Here is a 21470-nt window from a genome sequence, read left to right on the forward strand (position 1 = left end):
GTACAAAGAAAGGTTGGGGATGTGTCTCAGCAGTTCAGTGCCCCTCAGTTCAATCCCTGGTACCCCTATACACACAAAAATGGAAGTAAACAAAAATGCTTACCTTTAAGTTACAAAATAAGTTAGGAACAAATAAATAATTACAAATTGATGTTGAGAAAACTGAAAATTCAGTGAATCATCAATCATCATACTAATATAATTATAAAAATGAGCTAATTCATACATCACCATGCAAATATGGTAATTAAAATTTATCTACAAAACTTTTAGGAGTTAACATATTTGTACCAAGTAACTAAGATTATAATAAGTTTACAAAATAGTTTGCGATCTTCCAGTATTTAATAACATAATTTCATACCTGTTTAGCAGAATTCAACCAAAACTTATTTTACTGAAAATTCAGATACTCAAAATGGGAAGTAAGCCAAACACAATGATGCAGCACTGGGAAAAATTTACTGTTCATTAATTAACTTTTTGAAAGATCAAATAATAGCGCTGGAGTTGTGGCTCAGCAGTAGAGCTCTTGACCAGCATGTGTGCACCCTGGGTTCGATCCTCAGCACCACATAAAAATAAATAAAGGTATTGTGTCCCATTACATCTGAAAAATAAATATTTTTAAAAAAGAAAGGTCAAATAACAGACAAACTAAATAATGATATATGAATATATGAGGAATTCCAAAACAAAGAAAATCAAGCAATTTTGTAAGTGGATGGGGAACTGTGGATTTTAGGGATGCTGGAGATATATATTTCATCCTTTACTTGGAGACAGGGGTTCATTAAATTCTCTCAAAATCATTCAGTCTTTCGAATGACCTTACTTCAGAATGTAAATCAAAACATACTTCTCTATCAAATAAATCTTACTACAAAAAAAAGAATTTAAAATTTCCACCAACTACCAAATGAACAATATAATTATTGATGAATTATTAAATTGCTAATAGGTTAAATTCAAGATTATTATCTTTATTATGAAATACAATCACCAATCTCTAAATCCAGATTTAACCAATTGGAAACCAAAATTATTCTGAAATAAAAAACTGCCTGAATTGAACATACACACCTTTTTTTCTATAATTTTTCCATAAACAATTGAATGCAACAACTATTTAAATCACATTTACATTGTTTAATCACCCTCATTATGCAGGCAGAATCACTTCCAGAACGTTACATATATCAAATTCCGATAATGGGGTAAAAATAAATCTATATGTATTAATACAGACAGTATTTTCACCCCAAATATTTGAGATGTGCTGTTCACTGCATTAAGTACTACAGGTAAACTAAAGATAATCAATAAGAAAAAAATGTTTGTTTGTTTTAGTCAATTTTGGTAATAGTATAAACAAAATACTATACACGAACAAAAAAAAGTTAAGTTTATTTGGTCAGTTTTGGAGGTCTCATTCCACATAAGGGAATTGTTCTGGTCCCAAAAAGGGTAGTACTTCATGGAGGATCGCCCTAAGGCAGGAAAGTTCTGAGCTCATAGCAGTGTCAGGGAGCTCAAAGAGAGGCAGAATCGGGTCACAGGGCAGAATGTACTCATCTAGAGCACAACACTAGTGACACACCTTGTATAGTTTTGCCCTACTTGCCTACAGTTAACATCCAATCAGTCCATTCAAACTAAAATGAATTGTAGAGGTTACAGATCTAAATCAAATCACTACACTTCCAAACACTCTAACAGTAACACAAGCTTTTGGGGAACACTCAATATCTAAGACATAACATCTTGTCCCTGACCTCCAAAATCTTGTATCCATCCCACAATGTAAATTCATTTGGTCCATAAGCAAGAGTCCCATAGTATTAATTTTCAGCATTGTCCAAAAGTCCAATTCCAAAGTCTTACCTAACACTGAAGGAAAACTCTTAGGTGGAAACCCCTGTGAAAATCAAGACTAAGTTATATAGTAGCACAGAATAAACACTCCCTTTCCAAGGGGAGGAAGACAACCAAAGAAAGAGATAGGGCAAAAAAAAAGACTGAAACCCTTTTACCAGTCAAGTAATCAGGTCCTGGTGCGTCACCCATAACTCTTCATACAGCATCTAGTACACACGGTTTTGAGATTTTATTTCCAAATGAATTTCCCCACTCCTTTTGCTATTGTAGCCTCTCTTAGCCAAAAGCTTTTCTTGGCAAACAATCCACATTACTGATCTCTTATTTTCTGAAGTTTCCATTACTGCTTCAACTCCATTTTCACAGCTTCAGGAATCTCCTCTTCAGGGCACCCAGGAGGGTTTCAAAGTTGATTATACTTTTCCTGGCCTCTAAAGTCTTCTCTAAGATTTCAGATGAAGCTTCCAAGACCTTTAACTCTACCATCCTACATTTCTGCAGAACCAGCACTATGTAGATGCTGCCAAGGTCTGCTGCCAGCTCAAGCAGTAGCTGAGCCCCCTGAAATGACTACTGCAGCAGACTCTTGGTAGTGTCTAGGTAGCTGAGCTGAGTAAAATACTTCCTAGGTCCCTGTATGTATGTAAAGCAATTCTATGGTTTTTACTGAAAGGAACTTTCCCTTTTACACCCCTGAATTTGCAATATATGTAATCCTGCAATTTCTGAACACTTTCAAGCCCCCTTCCCTACTGTCTTTATAAAAAGTCCTTAAAATATCCTAAGTTATTGATATCTCCTGAACAACCGTAACTTAATTTTACATGCACTTTCCTGGCCAATTACAAGTTTTTAAAATCCTTCAATTCTGCTTTCTTCTTTTTTTTTTTTAATTTTTTAAAATTTTTTTTAGAGAGAGAGAGAATGTTAATATTTATTTTTTAGTTATCGGCAGACACAACATCTTTGTTTGTATGTGGTGCTGAGGATCGAACCCGGGCCGCACGCATGCCAAGCAAGCGCGGTACCACTTGAGCCACATCCCCAGCCCCAACAATTCTGCTTTCTACTCCTGATTCTCATAGTATACCTGCTATAAAGCTGCCACATGTCATTGAATGCTAAGCTACTTTTAAATTTCCTAAAGTCCATCACTTTTTTGTTTAAGTTCACCACTTTTAAATTCAGCTTTACATCAAGTCTTAGGAAATGAGCAAAATGTAGAAAAGCTCTTTGCTATTATATATTATATAATATGAAAGGTCCCTAGTCCAATTCTCAAGAGTACTTTCATTTCCTTCCAAAACCTCATGAGTGCAAAAAGCATTCCTGTTGGTATTCTTGACCTCTGAGTTTTCACCAGTATCTTGCATTAAGGACTGCTTGCAACATTCTAAAGACTTTTGAGACTGCATCTCTAAATTTTTCCAAATTCCTCCCTCAAGCCAACTCCAAATTCTTCTGAACCTCACTATCAGGTTAGTCATATTTCTCCACTCACAGTATTTATTCAACTCAGATCTTTCAAACAAAGATGGACTAATTAGGTTATAGCTCTCGCAATCCAGTCACTTTACCTCCAAACAATCTTGCATTAACACGAGAGCTTTTGAGTAATACCTCATTTTCAAACCTCAATAAGGTTATAACAAATATTTTGTCATTTTGGTATTTGCAGGGAGTCCTAGAATCAATTCCCTATGATACAAGAATGACCATACTATAAATACTATCATAAACTTGCTATTATATAATGAGGAAAGTTCTAGTGATACCATTTTATCCAAAAATAATAAATATTTCATGATTAGGAAACATTTTCTCATAATTCTTCAAAACCAGATTACCAAAGCTACTTTTTTCTCTGATGTCCATTTGTTTTGATTATATAATTTAGAAGTAAATCATATAGGGTTAGGGTTAGGGTTAGAGTTAGGATTAGGGTTAGGGATATTTCACAAATGTAAAAATTTTCACTTAACACTACAAACTTTATCAAGTTTTAAATTCTATTCCCATCAAAAGAATATTTAGTGGATCAAAAGAGACCCTGAATTCATTTCTTCATTATATGCTAGTCTAAATATAATTATTATTGTATAGAATAAAATGAAACTGGTTACTAAAAACTGCATTTGGATTCACACACAGCGCCACTTGCTTATCTTAAACTTAAATGTTTCACAATCTCTTCCTCGTTGCCATTAGCCTATTTGTGTGTAGTTTGTGTGCATGATTGGTGTCTCTATATTTTTGTAATGAACTATAAAGATTTGGATAAACTGCCTTATGTGATCAGCACTGATGATTAAAATTGCAGAGGGAAAGAAAAATCTGTGCAGAAATAATGATCCTGTTTGTTGGCTAAGCAAAGACTTTCAATGCACACTTTATAAACTTTTCAATTCTCTTTTTCTACTTATAAAGTTCGAAGTACATTTATTTAATATTATTTATATTTGACAATCAAAATTAAACTTTATATCAAATATATCCAATAATAAAAATTAGACAATGATATGCCTGCGTTTTAATTTTGCTTTTCTAGACATTCTTTTTTTATGCATATGTTTATATAAACTGTATAAATCACACACACAGACACAGCATACATAAACGTTAAAATAATTTTTTAATTTGTACTATAAAGCATCTAATCAAGAGACAGCAATTGGGAATACAGAAAAAAAGAAAGATACTAGATATCAAAAGACAAACACCCATTAACCTTGGAATGCTGGATATGTCCATGAACTTCTGAACCTTCAAAATGCAAAACAACAACAACAACAACAAAAGCAACTTCTGAGTAACCTAGGCTGAACCCTTGTGATTAATAGGGCCTAAACACTAGGCACAAAAGGTAATGTAATAAGAGCAATGATTGACCATTGGTAAAACTGTCCCAACACATTTCCATGAACTCCTCAGGACCCTCTTCCAATGATGGAGTAAAGCTTTTAAGGTGATAATTTCACACCTGAAAATAATACTAGTAAAGATGAAAATATGAAATACAACTTGAGTAGCAAAGGAAAAAAAGAGCAAAGAAAAGAAATGGGAGTAGAGGGCAAGAAATTTCTTACCTAACAAAGTCCAACTGTTCTCATATGAAACCAAGGTGAAACTATGCTCATGAGACCAAGTTATCCTGTCAATGACTGCAAAGAAAGAGTTTAAGTTCAAAGAAGAAAATGGATTCATAGCTTCTTCAAGTATAAGACTTGTGAAGAGCCAGGCAATAAACATTCTCTGGTTTGTAGGACATACATAATCTGTAACAAACATTTAGCCAGTATCTCTAGCAACCAGGAAAATGCAAATCAAAACTACACAAAGATTTCATCTTACTTCAGTCAGAATGGCAATGATCAAGAATGCAAACAACAATAAATACTGGGAGATTGTGGGGGGAAAGATACAACTGAACATTTTCGTGGGACTGCAAACTAGTATAACACTCTAAAAAGCGGTATGAAATTCCTCAAAAAATAGAGTTAGAACCACCATATGACTCAGCTATCCTACTCCCTGATATTTTTTCTCAGAAGATCTAGAATTGACACACTATAGCAATATAGTCATCCCAAAGTGTACAGCAGCAAAATTCACAATAGCTAAATTATGGGACCAACCCAGATGTTTGTCAATAGATAAATGATCATAATTTCTTATTCATCCATCTCTTGTGTGATGTGTAGATGGATGCGATATATATCACACAATCCAGTTCTACAGCATTTGCCAGAAAATGGATGGAAATGTAGAAAATCATACGAAGTGAAATAAGCCAAGCCCTAAAACTCAAAGGTCATATGTTTTTCATATGTAGAAGCTACAGTAAAATATAGAAAGGGGGAAGGAAGGATAGGACCACATAAAAATCAGATCAACAATATAGAAAGGCTTACCTAAGTTATCTGAGTCCTTCTAACAAATCACTGAACTTCAGAATGGTTCAGAACAGACAACCCACGCAGTTTTTTTTAAAGTATTTATTTAAGAATTTATAAGGTAAGTAATAGAATTAGTGTATATATCCATCAATAGAAAACTGGCTAAAAAGAAAATGTGATATTATATGTAATAAAGTATTAATCAGCCATAAAGAAGAATGAATTATTCTCATTGGAGGCAAAATATATGGAACTGAAAGACATCATGTCAAGTAAAATAAAACAGAAAAACAAGTGCTTATGCTTTCCCTTAAATGTACAAGCTTTAAAATATAAATTAAAAAATAAAATCAACCAAAAATAGAACTGTTCTTACTAGAGACTGGGAAATAGAGTGCAAGTATAGTGGGAAGATAGTGAGTGAATTTTTCATTAGTGCATTCTACATGCATGTATTAAAGTACACTGAACCCCCTGAATATGTACAATTCATATACATGTTAATAAAAATATTTTAAAATAAATTTGTATTGGAATATAAAAAAAATTTATTAGGCATTTTCATGTTACTGAGTACAAAGTATATCTTACTAAATAAAAAAAGATATACATGCTATCTTTAAAATCAAGATAATCTACAAAAGATCTACACCTGGAAAAGGCCAAATATTCTTAATAATCATACTTTCACAAAACATGCTTTTTCTTCAGAAGCTCTTTCCAAAAGCAATAAATTTGTCTTCAGGGAAGTTCTATTTCCATAAAATGCCTTGTAAGATAAAAACATGGCATAAACCAAGAAAATAAAAATTTTTTTTGAGAAATCAAACTTGTCAGAATTAACATATTTGAACAATAATGTAGTATTTCTTTCTGATAATTTCACATTCATCAATTAGCAGTCCAAAGGCCTCACAGAGAAAATTCTGTTATATAAATTTACTGTCATATTTGTGCCACTGTTAAAGGAATGTAGCTTCCTAATAAGTCCTATAGAAATCAAAGATGAATGATTAATACAGAATCACTAATCAATTCATTCTCTTCTCAATGGTGGCAATCACTTAGAAGAAAATGATGTTTAGGCTGAAATGAAATCCATACCTGGCAACCATCTCCTGATCACAAACTTATTTAAACTTAAAAACAAAAGTTAGTTTATTATTACTAGATATTAGATTAAGAATCTTAACATACTAAAAGTTACCTTGCAAGTCTTAGAATTTTTATATCCCAAAACCCACCCTTTCTTATCTTTTAGTTCATATCCTAAATTCTCTAAATTTTTATAGTGCTACCATGAACTCTAACACCTTTTATACACACATAAACAGTAATAAAAAAAATATTTTATCTCTGGAAAATCTCATATCACCTACCTTTAAACTGGATTCATAATCTGTGTTCACTTTGAACATAAGCCCAAGTCGTAAATGAATTTCCTTAGCTCGACAAAAGCTGGGGTCAACGTAAAGCACATCCTGAAATGCTTTAATTGCCCTGAAAAAAATACAAATACAAGAAATTAAGTTTTTAATATGTATAGTAAAGAAAACATGGTGGCTGCCTAATTTTAATGGACATTATCAATTTTATAAAAATAATTATAAATAAGTACTATAAAAAATTTTTAGAAAATGGGAAGCTCAGGAAAATTTCTACTTAATTTTTTCCAATTATTTGACAATACTTTAAAAGTTCCATATAATTTTCAGTGCAATAGAAAGGGACAATGGAAAATTCTTGAAAAGGTGAGACAGTGAGGGTATTAGTTCTGTTGTTCCATATAACTATACTTATAGAAGATTTTTGGAGGAGGGGGCTTTTTATATTTATTTATAATCCACCTGGAGGGTATTTTAAGTAGGTATGATACAGAACAGGGTTGACTACTCCAGCCACCCAACATAGGATTCCTGTTGTCTAATGTAATTGGTGGAAAGGACCATTCTTACTTTCACAACAATATAATGCCATCACTTTTGTCATAAATTGAAGACTCAAGTTTACACTGTAATCTAAACTCCTAACAGACCTGTATGTGCTACTAAATAAATGTCTAAATAACACTGAATAAAAACTAATACATCCCATTTTCCTTATCTCAAAATTAAACATTAAAACTAAGATCTCCTATTGTTCTAAATGTTCAAAATTGTGAATTCTATAAATAGGATCTTTTAAGAATTATTAGAAACCTGAAAGTGGTCCCAAATTATTCTTGGTTTTAAATATAGGTAACCACATAAAAATGTAATATCACGTAAAACAAGGTTAATTCACGGGAAAAATCATAAGCATTGATAATCCATAAATTCTTAACAAAATTCCAGAGCTGACATAATAAATGAATCTCCAAATAGGGAAAGAAGACAGTAGAAGCTTCCTGAGTTAAATATTTACCTTTGGTACACTATATCAAACAGTTGACACTACATATTTAATAACTTACAAATAATACAGGATATATATAGCCTACATAACAGGTTTGCAATTCTTGGTCATAAACTGATTTCTTCTCTTTTCTTTTCTTTTGATACCCAGGACTGAACTCAGCAGCACTTGACCACTGAGCCACAACCCCAGTCCTATTTTATATTTAGAGACAGGATCATGCCGAATTGTTCTTTGCCTCACTGTTGCTGAGGCTGGCTTTGAAGTTGAGATCCTCCTGCCTCAACCTTCTGAGCCACTGGGATTACAGGTGTGCGCCACCACTCGAGGCTCCAATTTATTTTCCTTTGAACTCTTACAACTCTAAAAGGCAGAAAGTAGGATCATAGTTAATCCTCAATTGATTATATTCATAATTAATCCTCAGTGATGAATTGTTATTACCAGTAGGATATTGAAAGTTTATAACCAGTTGCCACCAAGAATTTATCATTTAGTTACCAGTTATTGGCCAATGTTCCTATCTATATAAGCAGTTGGAAGAAAGGTAAAAATGATTCTTCTGAAACAATTCTTAAGAGTATTAAAATATTTTGTGTTATTACACATACTACAATTTATTTGAAAATCCTGGAATAAATCAACTTACCAATGAAATGCATTGTAATAGAAGTAGACCAAACCAAGACCATATAAAAAGGCAGCATTCTGAAAAAGCAAAGGAACTTGTATTAAAAGTTTTATATCTACTATATATTTAAAGTACATTGGATGATTTAAATTCTGAATATTTTATCACATACTACAATATGCTTAAAAACACTGAATCAAACATATAATGCCAAAGTCATGCAACTGGGAAAGTATTTCTTTTCAATCAACCCATTCTAACAACAACAACAAAAAAAAATAGAACTCTCTGAAAGAAATCCAAAAGAGACATTCAGGAATAAGAAAATCTTCAGATTGTACTTTTCTATTGTTTACACCTTTCTCTGTTTATCTCTACTTTTCAAATTGAAATCAACTTTCTTTTCAATATTATTAAATGTTAATGTTATTTTAGAATTAAAAACAAATTAACTCCCAAAAGTAATTAACTTCACATAGCTAATGGATTTTTTTTTTAATATCACTAACTGTTTACAGTCCATATATAGATTTACTGAACTAACTTTCCACTTTATAACTTTCTCATATAGGACTTAGACACCAATGATACAGTTCCAAGTGTTCCATCTCCTCTCATCTTGATCCTGGTGATCACTTCCCTAAAGGACAGCTAGATAGAACCTAGCTGATTCACCTGATTTTCTCTTAAACTCCACATAATTTTACACGTTATCTATGAAAACCTCTCAGTTATCATATAACATTTCAGAATTCCTGCCTATTTTCTGTAACCTAGATCTCTCCTGAAGCAACCATCTTGGGCAAGGTCTGATCCACAATAGACTTTGGCCCATAGTTTTTCTTCACTTTCACTGGCTCTCACTTGACGTTCACCGGTTGGTTAAGTACACGTGTCAGATTGTTCTCTTCTTCCTGTTTGCCCTGACAAATATGCTGCCTTCTTTTCTCTGGAATCAGTAAGTAATAAGATGCTTCTGTTATTTCATGTGGCCTCCTATCACTGACTTGACTTATAAGCCCAAGCCTAACTCTCTCTTGATCAAAACTCTCCCAGAGAACAACTATCTTGGTAGAAATAAACTTCACACAGGTGAAAAAAGCCAAAAGTACCTAACCAGTAAAAACAATTTTACTGTGACAGAGTTACCTGGTCATGAGTCATAAACCTATGCAACAGGCTAGCCATTGGAAAAAAACAAATATTCTGTAAATGGCACAATATAAGCATCTACAAGTACCTTCCCTGGACTACTACTATTACAGCAAGGCTAGACTATGCAGTTACTCTTCACAAAGTGATTTTAAGACCAAATAAGAGAAAAATTCCACAATTCCAAATATAGTCATTGAAACAGTAAATGTAAATTTTTATTTAGTTCCTACTATGACAACTTTTTAAACTTTTGCCTTGATTTCTGGTTATAAATATTTTTAAGAGTAAATCAGGATAGTATTTTTATCAGACAGTGAAGGAAGTGAGACCCAAAAGAGTTCATTACTGAGTTATCCTGTTATAGTTAGTCTGGGGATTTTGTGTGACAGTATGGAATTCTACTAAGAGACCCTAATGTAGGGTTGGAAAGCTAGAGTATTCATCCCCCAGAGGTGACAACCATCTTTGATATTCCTTAAAGGAAGAGGAGGTGACGCTAATTATCCTATAGTAGCTGCCTGCCAAAGACAGTTCTTAAGTGCTCAATGTTCATAAAGCAATAACAAAGGGATATGAAAAAATAACAAAGGGATATGGGCAAAGTACCAATAGGGTTTATTACACAAATATTTATTTTTAAATAATTTAAATTGAATTTAAAGTAAAAAAAACTAAAATTAAAAAATTTATTTTAAAAATAAAATAAAAATAAAAAAACATTAAAAATAAAACAGTTATTCCACTTAGAGAACAATGATGATCCAATAAATGTCACTATTTCAATTGTCAAGAGATTATTCTTAAAAAGATGACGGCCCAAGGAAGTACTTTTTTCACAGGAAACATGTATACTCATGGATAAATTAGGTCATTAAGTTAACATCATTTAAACTAATGTTAATTCATTAAAAAAAATCATAAGCGTGTATAATCCACAAATTCTTTAACAAATAATTACCTTTAGAAACAGAAAGCTAGTTATCATTAGATATAGAAGGAAATACCATTTGTATAGAAATTAGTTTAAGACCTGTTCAAGCCAACAACAAAAACACAACCTACCAAGATTGATGGAAGCACCTATAACAATACTATAAGGACAACTTATAGCCAGAATTTAAAGTGGAATGGTCCAAGTACCTTAAGACTCAAGATATGACACTCAGTTGAATTCCCTAGATTCTCTTATGTCTGTTAAGAGCCCTGCAAAAGATTTCAAGCCAGGCCATGGAAGGATGCACAGTGGTGAGAGAATAAGAGAGAAAAAGCCTGTTATCTGTAATCAAAAGGCAAAAAATATAGTCATTTAAATATTTTACTTTTCTAACCAAATACTAAGGTTTAAACAAAATATAAAAAGAATGTGCATGCACACACACACAAATACACCCTAGGAATACAATGGAGCAAAGAAAGGAACAACCATTACTCTCTATCAGACAATGTTCTGCTTTCCAGTAATAATGGAACACACCGGGTCATATAAAATAAATTCACAATTTTGTGAAAATGCAAAATGGAAATCTGAAGAAACACAAAAATGAAGAGGATGAATATGCAATGACACATATAGTTTCATTGATTGCTTATATACCTTCAGAATAATAGAACTTACAAAACTACAATGTGAATTTGACAATCAACAGTAATGAATACTTCCACATAACTTCACTGATGAATTTATATATATATAAAATTAAGAATTAGCACCACCACTACTATTACTCTCACAAACTCTTCCCAAATGCTATATTGTTCATGCATAGAACAATAAGTAAAAAAGCATTATAAACACAGAAGACTGAAAATACAGTAAGCCAAACAGACCTGACAGAATGTACAGGCATTCCTCTCAGCAACAGAATACACATTCTTTTCAAGTTCACAAAAACATTTTTTGGGAGTGTAGACTATATAATAGCCTATAAAACAAGACTCAATTGTTTCAAACTATTAAATTCAGAACAACTATCTCTTACAATCACAATGGAACATTTGTAATCACAGAAGAGAAAAATCACAAATATGTGAAAAATATGCACATATTACAAATTTCCAGTAGATCAAAGAACAAAAGAAAAACCAGAAAGTACTATGATAAGAAAGAAAACAAAAACACAACCTACCAAGATTGATGGAAGCACCTATAGCAATACTACAAGGACAACTTAGAGCCAGAAATATGAGTTCCTAGAAGGAAGAAACTCAAGATTATCCTAATTAACCACATTAAACACTGGCAGAAATAAATTTTAAATTAAAAAAACAAACTAGACCAAAGCAAGGAAAAAAATGAAATATGTAGGAAAGCAAATAACTCAAGGAGGGTGCTGAGTTTTATCTGTAACCCCAGCTGGAGAGGCTGAAAGAAGAGGATCTCGAATTCAAAGCCAGTCTCAGCAATGGGGAGGTACTTAGCAAATTAGTGAGAGCCTGTCTCTAAATAAAATACAAAATAGTGCTGGATGTGACTCCCTGATTGAGTGCTCCTGGGTTCCATCCCCAGTACCAAATAATAATAATAACAGTAACAACAACAACTCAATAAGGTATAGAAAACAGAGAAAAATCAATTAAACCAAAATTTCAAAATAGAGGACAATACCAATATCAACCCAGAAATAAAAGAGATTGTAAAGCATTAAAATGAACAACTATATGTCAATAAATAACCTAAATGAGATTAATTAGTCCCCAGGAAGACATAAACTACCAAAATTAACATAAACAGAAATCAATAATCTGAATAAATCTGCAACAACTGAAGAGACTAAATTACTTCTCCAAAGAAAATTCTAGCACAAATGGCTTAACAGATAAATGCTATAGCAATCATTTAAAGTATAAGTACCACTCTTTTATAAACTCTTTTCCCCAAAAAGAACATTACTCAACTCAATCTATTATTACCATTTTACACTAAAATCAAAGAAGAATTTGAAAGCATTAGGCAAAGCAAAATAAGCCGAATTCTGAAAGTCAAAGACTGTGTTTTCTTTCATAGTTGGAATTTTAAGAGGAAGAAGGGGGGTAAAATTGGATGGGATGGCAGGGAATGGGAAGATCTTATGAAAACTAAAAGTAGACCAACAAGAAATAAAAAACCAGAGGAGTAGAGGAGGGGATACAAAATGAGAGGGATAATATTAGGGGACAAATAGATGAGGACAGTGGAAACATAAGGTTAAGATACGAATAATTTTATAAACTGGGCCCATTATGCTGACCTTCTTACATTCCAAGAAGCAATTTACCTGCAGTCTGCTGGCTTAAATGGACAGGATATGTTACATTCCTCAGCAAACTACCTATTACTTGCAGGAGAAAATATAGGCCCAAAATAACTCTGATAATGTATGGGAACAAATAATCCTAAAGTAACAATAACCTGGCAACCATTTACAGAAAAAAAAAAAAAAGTGTTTTTATGGGAGCTTTCAAAATCCCAGTGAAATCCAAGATATTTGGAAGGCTGTTTTAAGAAGAAAGACCCTGTTCAAGTAGCAGTCAAACCACCCAGCAACTTATCTACAGTTCTATCACCCTGTGGACTTTCCCACAGTCTGAAATAGCATTAATTCAGCTGAAGCCAGATTTAAAGTTAGATAGTCAGGGTAGCTAGGTAAATTGGGTCTAATATCGAGTGAAATCTAAAATGGAGGCCATGCTGGAAATGACTCAGGGAAAACACAGGAAAATTCATGAAATGTTAATGAAGTCCCAAAAAGGCCCTAGGCCAAAGTCCACCTGGAAGAAGTATTAATGAATAGCCCCCAGCAGATTTGAAGATAGCCCATCACAAAGAAGTGTTAATGAAGTCCTTCCTGCTCAGACTACTTCTTTGGCCCACCTGTGTCCCACCCCTCAGGCCTTCCAACCTACATTATCACTGAAAGAACTATAAAAAGGGGAGACAACCACACTTCCATGGATTCCACCTTTTGGGTCCCCTTCTTCCTCTGGGAGAAGTCTTTTCTGCTGCCCTTTAATAAACTTCTAATTTGTACTCTGACCTTGCTTCGGCGTGTGCTTTTCTGGTGTTATTCTTCACTGGGGAAGCAAGAACAGCGGTAACACAGCCACCACTACCAGAAACCCATAAGCCAGACCCATTGTTCCTTGGGTAACATGCCTGTCTACCTCAATATCACAGCAGATTTTCAACAAACATCTGCTAAGTAATATTATTTGTATATGTAATGTTCTCTAAAGGCCAATGTGTTTAAGACTTAGTCCCCACCTTCATGCTATTGGTAGGTGGTGGAATATGCCTGCCAAAGGGATTGTAGCGGGATGGTGTCTTCCTTTGTGCTCTTTTTTCACCTCCAGGCTGAGTGGAACAGCCTTGATCTACATGAATCCCCACAGAATGACATGCTACTGGGAGAGGACAAACAGATGAGGGTGGTGGGAATACTTGAGCTTAAGAGAATAATTCTACAAAAGAAGCCCACTCAATAGTTTCCCCAGTGCTTTCTTTGCCAAAAAAGCAATCTTCCTACAGTCCAGTCAGTCCTGAGGGAACAGGAAATAAGATAAAATCTTATTGCTTAAAAGTGTTTAAACAGAAAATTAAGAAATAATTTTTAATATTCAATATAATATCTGAAATATGCACAGTTGTAAGGGTCCGGCGAATCATTGGAGAAAGAGACCACAAGAGACCAGCTTCATGCAATGGGCAGGAGGGAGTTTATTGAAGAGGATCCTAATTCAGCGCGCTGAGGCTCAAGGCTCACTCAGGAAGGGAGAGTGGCCCAGAGCCCCAAGCAGAGGTTCAAGCAGAGCTTAAGTACACTTTTTGGGGAGGGCGGGAGGCTTTGCATACATCAGTACAAATCATCATGAGGCAGGGAAAATTGAACAACAACTCTGAGATGTGATTAGCACATTCATTTGCGGGAACCTGCTGGGCAGGCGGGGGTGGGAAGGTGGGGGGGGTTGTGATTGGTCACTCCTAAGCAGGGTACACATTCAAACTGATTGGTTCAGGCCCTGTGACAAACTGCACAGGGCTAGGCTAAATGGCCAATAGGTCGTTGTCTTAACTGGTTGTCTTAATCTGGGTGTCACAGAGGAACTTAATAATACCTCATCTTTTACATTTTAATTCAAGCTTTCCAGCTTAGAAACTTTACCCTTTCATAGTGAAATAATATAAAGCAGTGAGTCTCAATCATAGAAGAGTTTTCCACCAGGGACATAATGTTTAGAGATATTTTTGTCTTATTCATTCCCTTCCTTCTTATCCTTCCCTTCTTCCCTCTAACCCCTCCTTTCATCCTTTTTTATTTTTATGGTATTAGAAATTGAATCCAGGGTGAACATCCCTGAGTTTTACCCCTATTTACTTATTTATTTATTTTGATGCCAGGAATTGAAATTAGGGACTACTGAGCCAGCCCTATTTTGTATTTTGTATTTTATTTAGAGACAAGGTCTCACTGAGTGCTTAGCACCTCACTGCTGCGAAGCTGTCTCTGAACTCATGGTCCTCCTGTCTCACCCTCCCAAGCTTTTTATTTTGTGAAAAGTTCTCAATGCGTTGCCCAGACTGGCCTCAAAACTTGTGATCTTCCAACATCGGCTTTCCATGGACATTACAGAACACTGGGCCCAGCTAGAGACATTTTTAATTGTCACATTTGAAGATGGGTGGTAATTCCAGCATTTCCAAGGTTGAAGTTAGGGATGCTGCTAAATATCTAACATGCCCCACATGTTAATAGTGCCTAGGCTGAAAATTTTGATCTATGACATTACCAAACAAAAAAAACAAGGAACAAAAGCTGAGAGCACAACAAAACAGCAAAAAGTTTCAGATTCACACAGAAGGCAAGAAAAGCAAAACAATAAACACAAATAGAAAGATATAAGAATTCCAAGCCACATTGTATCAATAATATATTAAATTAAAGTAAATCAAGGGAGCCGGGTTGTGGTTTGGCAGTAAAGCGTTTGTCTCTTGCTTGCGAGGCCCTGAGTTCAATCCTCAGCACCACATATAAAGCCACAAAAATAAAGGTATTGTGTCCAACTAAAAAATAAAAATAGTTTTTTAAAAAGTAAACCAACATTTTAATCAACAACCATAAATTAGAATAAATTTTTTTAAAAGATATTTTTTAGTTGTAGTTGGATATAATACCTTTATTTATTTATGTTTAATGTACTATTGAGGGTCGAACCCAGGGTCTTGCAAGTGCTAGGTGAGCACTAGAGTGACCTATTTTACCTGGCCAGTGGCTGAGAAGAAATCAGCACTCCAAATTCTGGACACCTCCTTACTAGTTTTTCATAAATATATATATCCAGTATAGTAGTTTGTAGAAATGTGTAAACAAGGTCTCTGGCTTTGAGCTGGAGCTTCACAGAGATGTCAATATTTCTAAAATAAGAGAAGTCACCAATTTCGGCTTTATAGCAACAGCTGGGGGAGCAGGGCTGGAGGGAAGATCTCCCCTTCTCAGTGTTGTCCTTTGTTCAGAGCCACAGCTGAAGGGGCCCCAGCAAACTTCTAGCTGCCAGCTGATGATTGGCTCACCGTGGCCCCAGCAAACTTCTAGATACCAACTGACTGACTTCTCTGAGGTGATACCCATTGGGTTGTTTCCCCGCCCTTTCAGACCACAGAGCTGCTAATTGGAGGACTTTTTTTGGCTATGTCCACATGACCCAGCCAATCAGCCTCAAAGAGCAGGAGGAATGGGGCAGGTGGAGAGGCTTGTGGGAAGCTGGTAGTGGTAGTTGGGCTCTGAGGGTTTTTCCTGAGGAGCTGTATGGTGCGGTGTGTGTGTTCTAAAAACAAAGTTTGTTTCTTTTGACAAGTGGCTCCTTAATTGTGCCCAGCCAGACTGCAGCAGTCCTTGAAGGGTTAACTTGACTAGAACAGTGAAAGAAAAACTGCTTTTATGTGAACTTCTGCAGACTGTGAACTTCTGAGCCCCTTGTCAGCACCTCATAAAAATAAATAAAATAAAGGTCAATGACAACTAAAAAATAAATTAAAAATAGGATAAGACAGTGAGAGAGAAAGAGAGAGAGAGATAGAGAGAGAGAGAACGTGCTCCAGAGAGAAGGAAATTAAATAGCTACTCTGGCTTGAAAGACATGAGAAACCCATCCACAGTACAATAACTCCCCCAAAAAATGAATAAATAAAATACTTGAAAATTAATCTATCCAACAAGTTGAAAGATCTCTAATGAAAATTAGGTAACACAGAAGAAAAAATCGAAGATACCCCTTAGAAGACAGAAAGCCATTCCATAAACTTCGATAAGACAACATTAATTTTGTGAAAATGGCCATACTACCAACAGCAATATATACATTCATATAATGTTCATCAAAATCCCAATGACATTCTTCACAGACCTAGTCAAAAACAACCTTAAAATTCATATGAAGAGATCCAGAGTAGCCAACGCAATTCAGAACAAAAAGAGTGATGCAACAAGCATTATAATATCTGATCTAAAATTATACTACAAAATATCATACTAAAACCAGAATGGTATGGCATCAAAATAGATGTGAAAACCAGTGGAACAGAACAGAATGCATAGCGATAAACCCATATACTTATAGCTTCTGATACTTATTTACCAAGGGGACCAAAAATAAAATTGAATAAAAGAATCTTTTTAACAAACAGTGTTGGGAAAAATTGGATATTTTTAATGTACAAAAATGGAATTAGATCCCCATCTTTCACCTTGCACAAAAGTCAAATTAGAATGAATTAAAGACTTAGGAATTAGATTAGAAACCTTGCAATTAGTAAAAGAAATCACAGGGTCAACATTCCTATTCTAGGTGCAGGCACCAACTTTCTCAATAAGACTTTTAAAGCCCACAAAATAAAACCAAGAACCAATAATTAGAAGGCCACCAACCTAAAAGACTTCTGCACAGCAAAGGAACCAAGACAAAATTGTGGCTAGCTAATCCTATGATTGGCGATTTATATCCAGAATACACAAAAAAAAAAAAACTTGACACCAAAAAAACCCATAAAGGACCAATTAATAAATGGGCAAAAAAAGTTCTAAATAGAAATTTCTCATGAAAAGAAACTGAAAGGGCCAATAAATGTATTAAAAAAATGTTCAACACCTTTAGCAATCAGGGAAATGCAAACCAAACTACACTAAGATTTCATTTCACTCTAGTCAGAATAGAATTATCAAGAACATACACAATAATAAATGCTGGCAAGGATGTTGGAAAAAAACAGACATTGTTGGTGTGACAGCAAATTAGTGCCACCAATTTGGAAAGCATTAATGGGGCTTTTTCTCAAAAGACTAAGCCTGGAGCTGGAGTTGTGGCTCAGTGGTGGCGTACTAGCCTGGCATGTGTGAGGCACTGGGTTTGATCCTTATTACAAAGACAATAAAATCCATCAAAAAATATATATTAAAAAAAAAAGACTGGAACTACCTACCATATGATGCAATTTTAACTTACTGGTAAAAGAACTCAAATCAGAATACTACAGCAGCACAATTCACAAAAGCCAGTTCAGATGCCTGTCAGTACATGAATGGATAAAAAAAAATGTTGTATATACACATAATAGGATTTATTCAGGTATAAAGAGGGACAGAATTTATGTCATTTACCAATGAACAAATAGAAATAGAATAGAGACATCATGCTAAGTTGAACTAAATTAGGCTCAGAAAATCAAGGGTTAAATGTTCTTCCTCATATGGGGAATCTGAGTAAAATTGGGGAAAGGTGGTGAGGGCTGGATATCATAAATATATATATGGAAGGCCACTGGAGTAGAAGATCAAGAGAAAGAGAGAAAGGACAGGAAAGAGAAGGAAATAAAAAATGAATTTATCAAAATCACATTATATGCTTATAAAAATATACCACAGGGAATTTCACTTTTAGGTGTACGTACATAGTACCAATCAAAAATAAAAAGCAAAAGGAATACAATATAGTAGAGGAAGAAGAGGGAAGGAAGAGGTAAGGGATTTGGATTGAAATCAAATTCCTTGCATATATGATTTTTGCCAAAATTATTCCAACTAAAATCTCTAATTTTAATAGAATATTGATACATGCTACAACATGGATAAACCTTAAAAATATTATACTAACTGAAAAAAGCCAATCAGAAAACACCAGACATGACTTTATTTGTATGAAAGATACAAAATAGGAAATTATAGAGAAGACTATTGTTTCATTATTACATGAAGAAAATGTCCTAAAACTGACTGTAGTAATACTGGTTGCATAGCTCTGTGAATACATTAACACTACTGAACTGTACATTTTAAATATGTGACTGTACATTTTAAATATATGAAAAATATATACAAGGTTTTGTTGAAAATAATACTACATCAAAATAAATCTATGTATTTTTTGGATTTAAGAAGATTTCATTTTTAGTCTTCTTTGATATAAGGAGAGCAATAAAAAAAGCAGGGAGGAAGAGCATGAGAAAAAGATTAACATTAAACAAGGACAAGAGGTGGGAGGCAAAGGGAGAGAGAAGGGAAATTGCATGGAAATGGAAGGTGACCCTCATTGTTATACAAAATTACACATAAGAGGATGTGAGGGGAAAGAAAAAAAAATCAAGAGAGAGAAATGAATTACAGTAGATGGGGTAGAGAGAGAAGATGGGAGGGAAGGGGAGGGGGGATAGCAGAGGATAGGAAAGGTAGCAGAATACAACAGTCACTAGTATGGCAATATGTAAAAACGTGGATGTGTAACAAATGTGATTCTGCAATCCGTATACGGGGTAAAAATGGGAGTTCATAACCCACTTGAATCAAATGTATGAAATATGATATGTCAAGAGCTTTGTAATGTTTTGAACAACCAATTAAAAAAAAGGAAAAAAAAGATTTCATTTTTAATTGTTTCTTTCCACTTCAAATTAATCATGAAATAATTTGAAGTGGAAAGAAGTTGGAAAGAATTCTCCAATTCCAATCTTTTTGTATCCATAGACTGACCAAAAGCAAATCAAAATCATTTAGGAAAAACAAAAAAGAAGCTCTCTGCTAAACATGCAGATTTTTATGTCCTCTTGTCAGTATTCCCTGAATGATATAGTACATTGTCTTAGGTATTATATGTGATTCAGATGTAATTTAAAATATGCAAAGCATTGTGTATAAATCATATGTAAAAACCATGCCATTTTATACAAGGGTCTTGAGCAATTGTGGCATTTTCTAGAGGTTTGAAATCCCTATCAGGTACCAAACAATGACTATAGGTGTCTGTCCTTCATCATGAACCCTATCCATGGTTTATTTTCCCCTCTAAAGTAGCAATAACTTAAAAAGAATAATTGTTGGTTTCTTTTCTCCACATCCACCCCCTTCATTTTTAAAAATTACATTTATATTATCTAGGAAATCAATTGCAGGAAAAAGCTAATTAAAACTAAAATACCTCATACAAAATGCACATGCAATATACCCTGTATGTTCTAACTTTAGAATTAACATTTGTCAGGCAGGGATTGTGGCTCACCAGTAGAGTGCTCGCCTAGCATGTGTAAGGCCCTGGGTTTGATCCCCAGCACCATATAAAAAATAAATAAATAAGATAAAGGTATTGTGTGCAAGTATAACTGAAAAAAAACTTTTTTAATTGGCATTTTTGTCAGTAATAAAAAAGAGAGCAAAATAACTGGGTATCAGGATGCATGCCCATCCAAAATCCCAGCTGCTTCAAAAGCTAACATGAGGATCACAAGTTCAAGGCCAAGTTGTGCAGCTTCACAAGATCCTGTCTTAAAATAAAATTTGAAAGGCTTAAGTCAATGTAGCTTAGAGGTAGAGTGCCTAATGTGCAAAATGCTGGGTTTAACCCTCAGTTTTAGGGAGATAAAGAAAGTGGGGTGCGGGAGGCAATGGAGAATAAAATTTATATTGATCATAATTCATCCCAAAATGGAAAATTGGAATTCAAATTTGTACCAACCTTCCAGTAGTCAGACTGTAAACTGTAGTATCTCTGATATGCAGATAATGCTGAAAACAAAATAATAATAATAATAATTAATTAAATCATTTCACATTTGAAGATCTACAATAAGATTAAGAAACACTTTATTAGAAGTTGCCAGGACTGCTCATCTATCAACCAACTACCTGACATAAAAACCAACTAATTTAAATTTTGTGGCTTAAAAACTGAGTCAGGTGTATAGAAGCATGACTAAATCTCACCCATGTATTTGAACAAATGTAAAATCTTGGCATTTAGTTTCATCAACTTTTCTTCCCTTGGAAATTAAGAACAATGGAAGTTTTCTAAAGCTCATACATACTACAGTGAATCTTCTCAATTTTTTCTTAACATTTCTAACAAGTCAAGTTACTCTTAGTTGTGATGTTTCCCTTTACAAAGTCTTTGGACCCTGTTTTCAGTTTAATTCCAATATAGTTATGCCCTCCTCTCAACCCATCTTAAAGAGCAACATTTTCTCACGTCACATAAAGTAGTTTCTGACAGATGAAAAGGAA

General features: G+C 34.1%; 1 protein-coding gene across 6 annotated transcripts in view; it reads right to left on the minus strand.

Moving 5' to 3' along the window:
• Window positions 1-21470, minus strand: part of LOC144372002 (lysine-specific demethylase 6A-like) — a 197716-nt gene that overhangs the window by 132585 nt on the left and 43661 nt on the right. For all 6 annotated transcript variants that reach the window (XM_078035390.1, XM_078035391.1, XM_078035394.1 and 3 more), the window contains 3 exons: window positions 20926-20975; window positions 8818-8876; window positions 7154-7274 (listed from right to left, as the gene is read on the minus strand). In XM_078035390.1, the coding sequence (XP_077891516.1) occupies window positions 7154-7274; window positions 8818-8876; window positions 20926-20975 (230 nt within the window). The remainder of the gene's footprint in view (window positions 1-7153; window positions 7275-8817; window positions 8877-20925; window positions 20976-21470) is intronic.

Source organism: Ictidomys tridecemlineatus, chromosome Y (assembly GCF_052094955.1).
Source record: "Ictidomys tridecemlineatus isolate mIctTri1 chromosome Y, mIctTri1.hap1, whole genome shotgun sequence".
Classification (NCBI taxonomy): domain Eukaryota; kingdom Metazoa; phylum Chordata; class Mammalia; order Rodentia; family Sciuridae; genus Ictidomys; species Ictidomys tridecemlineatus.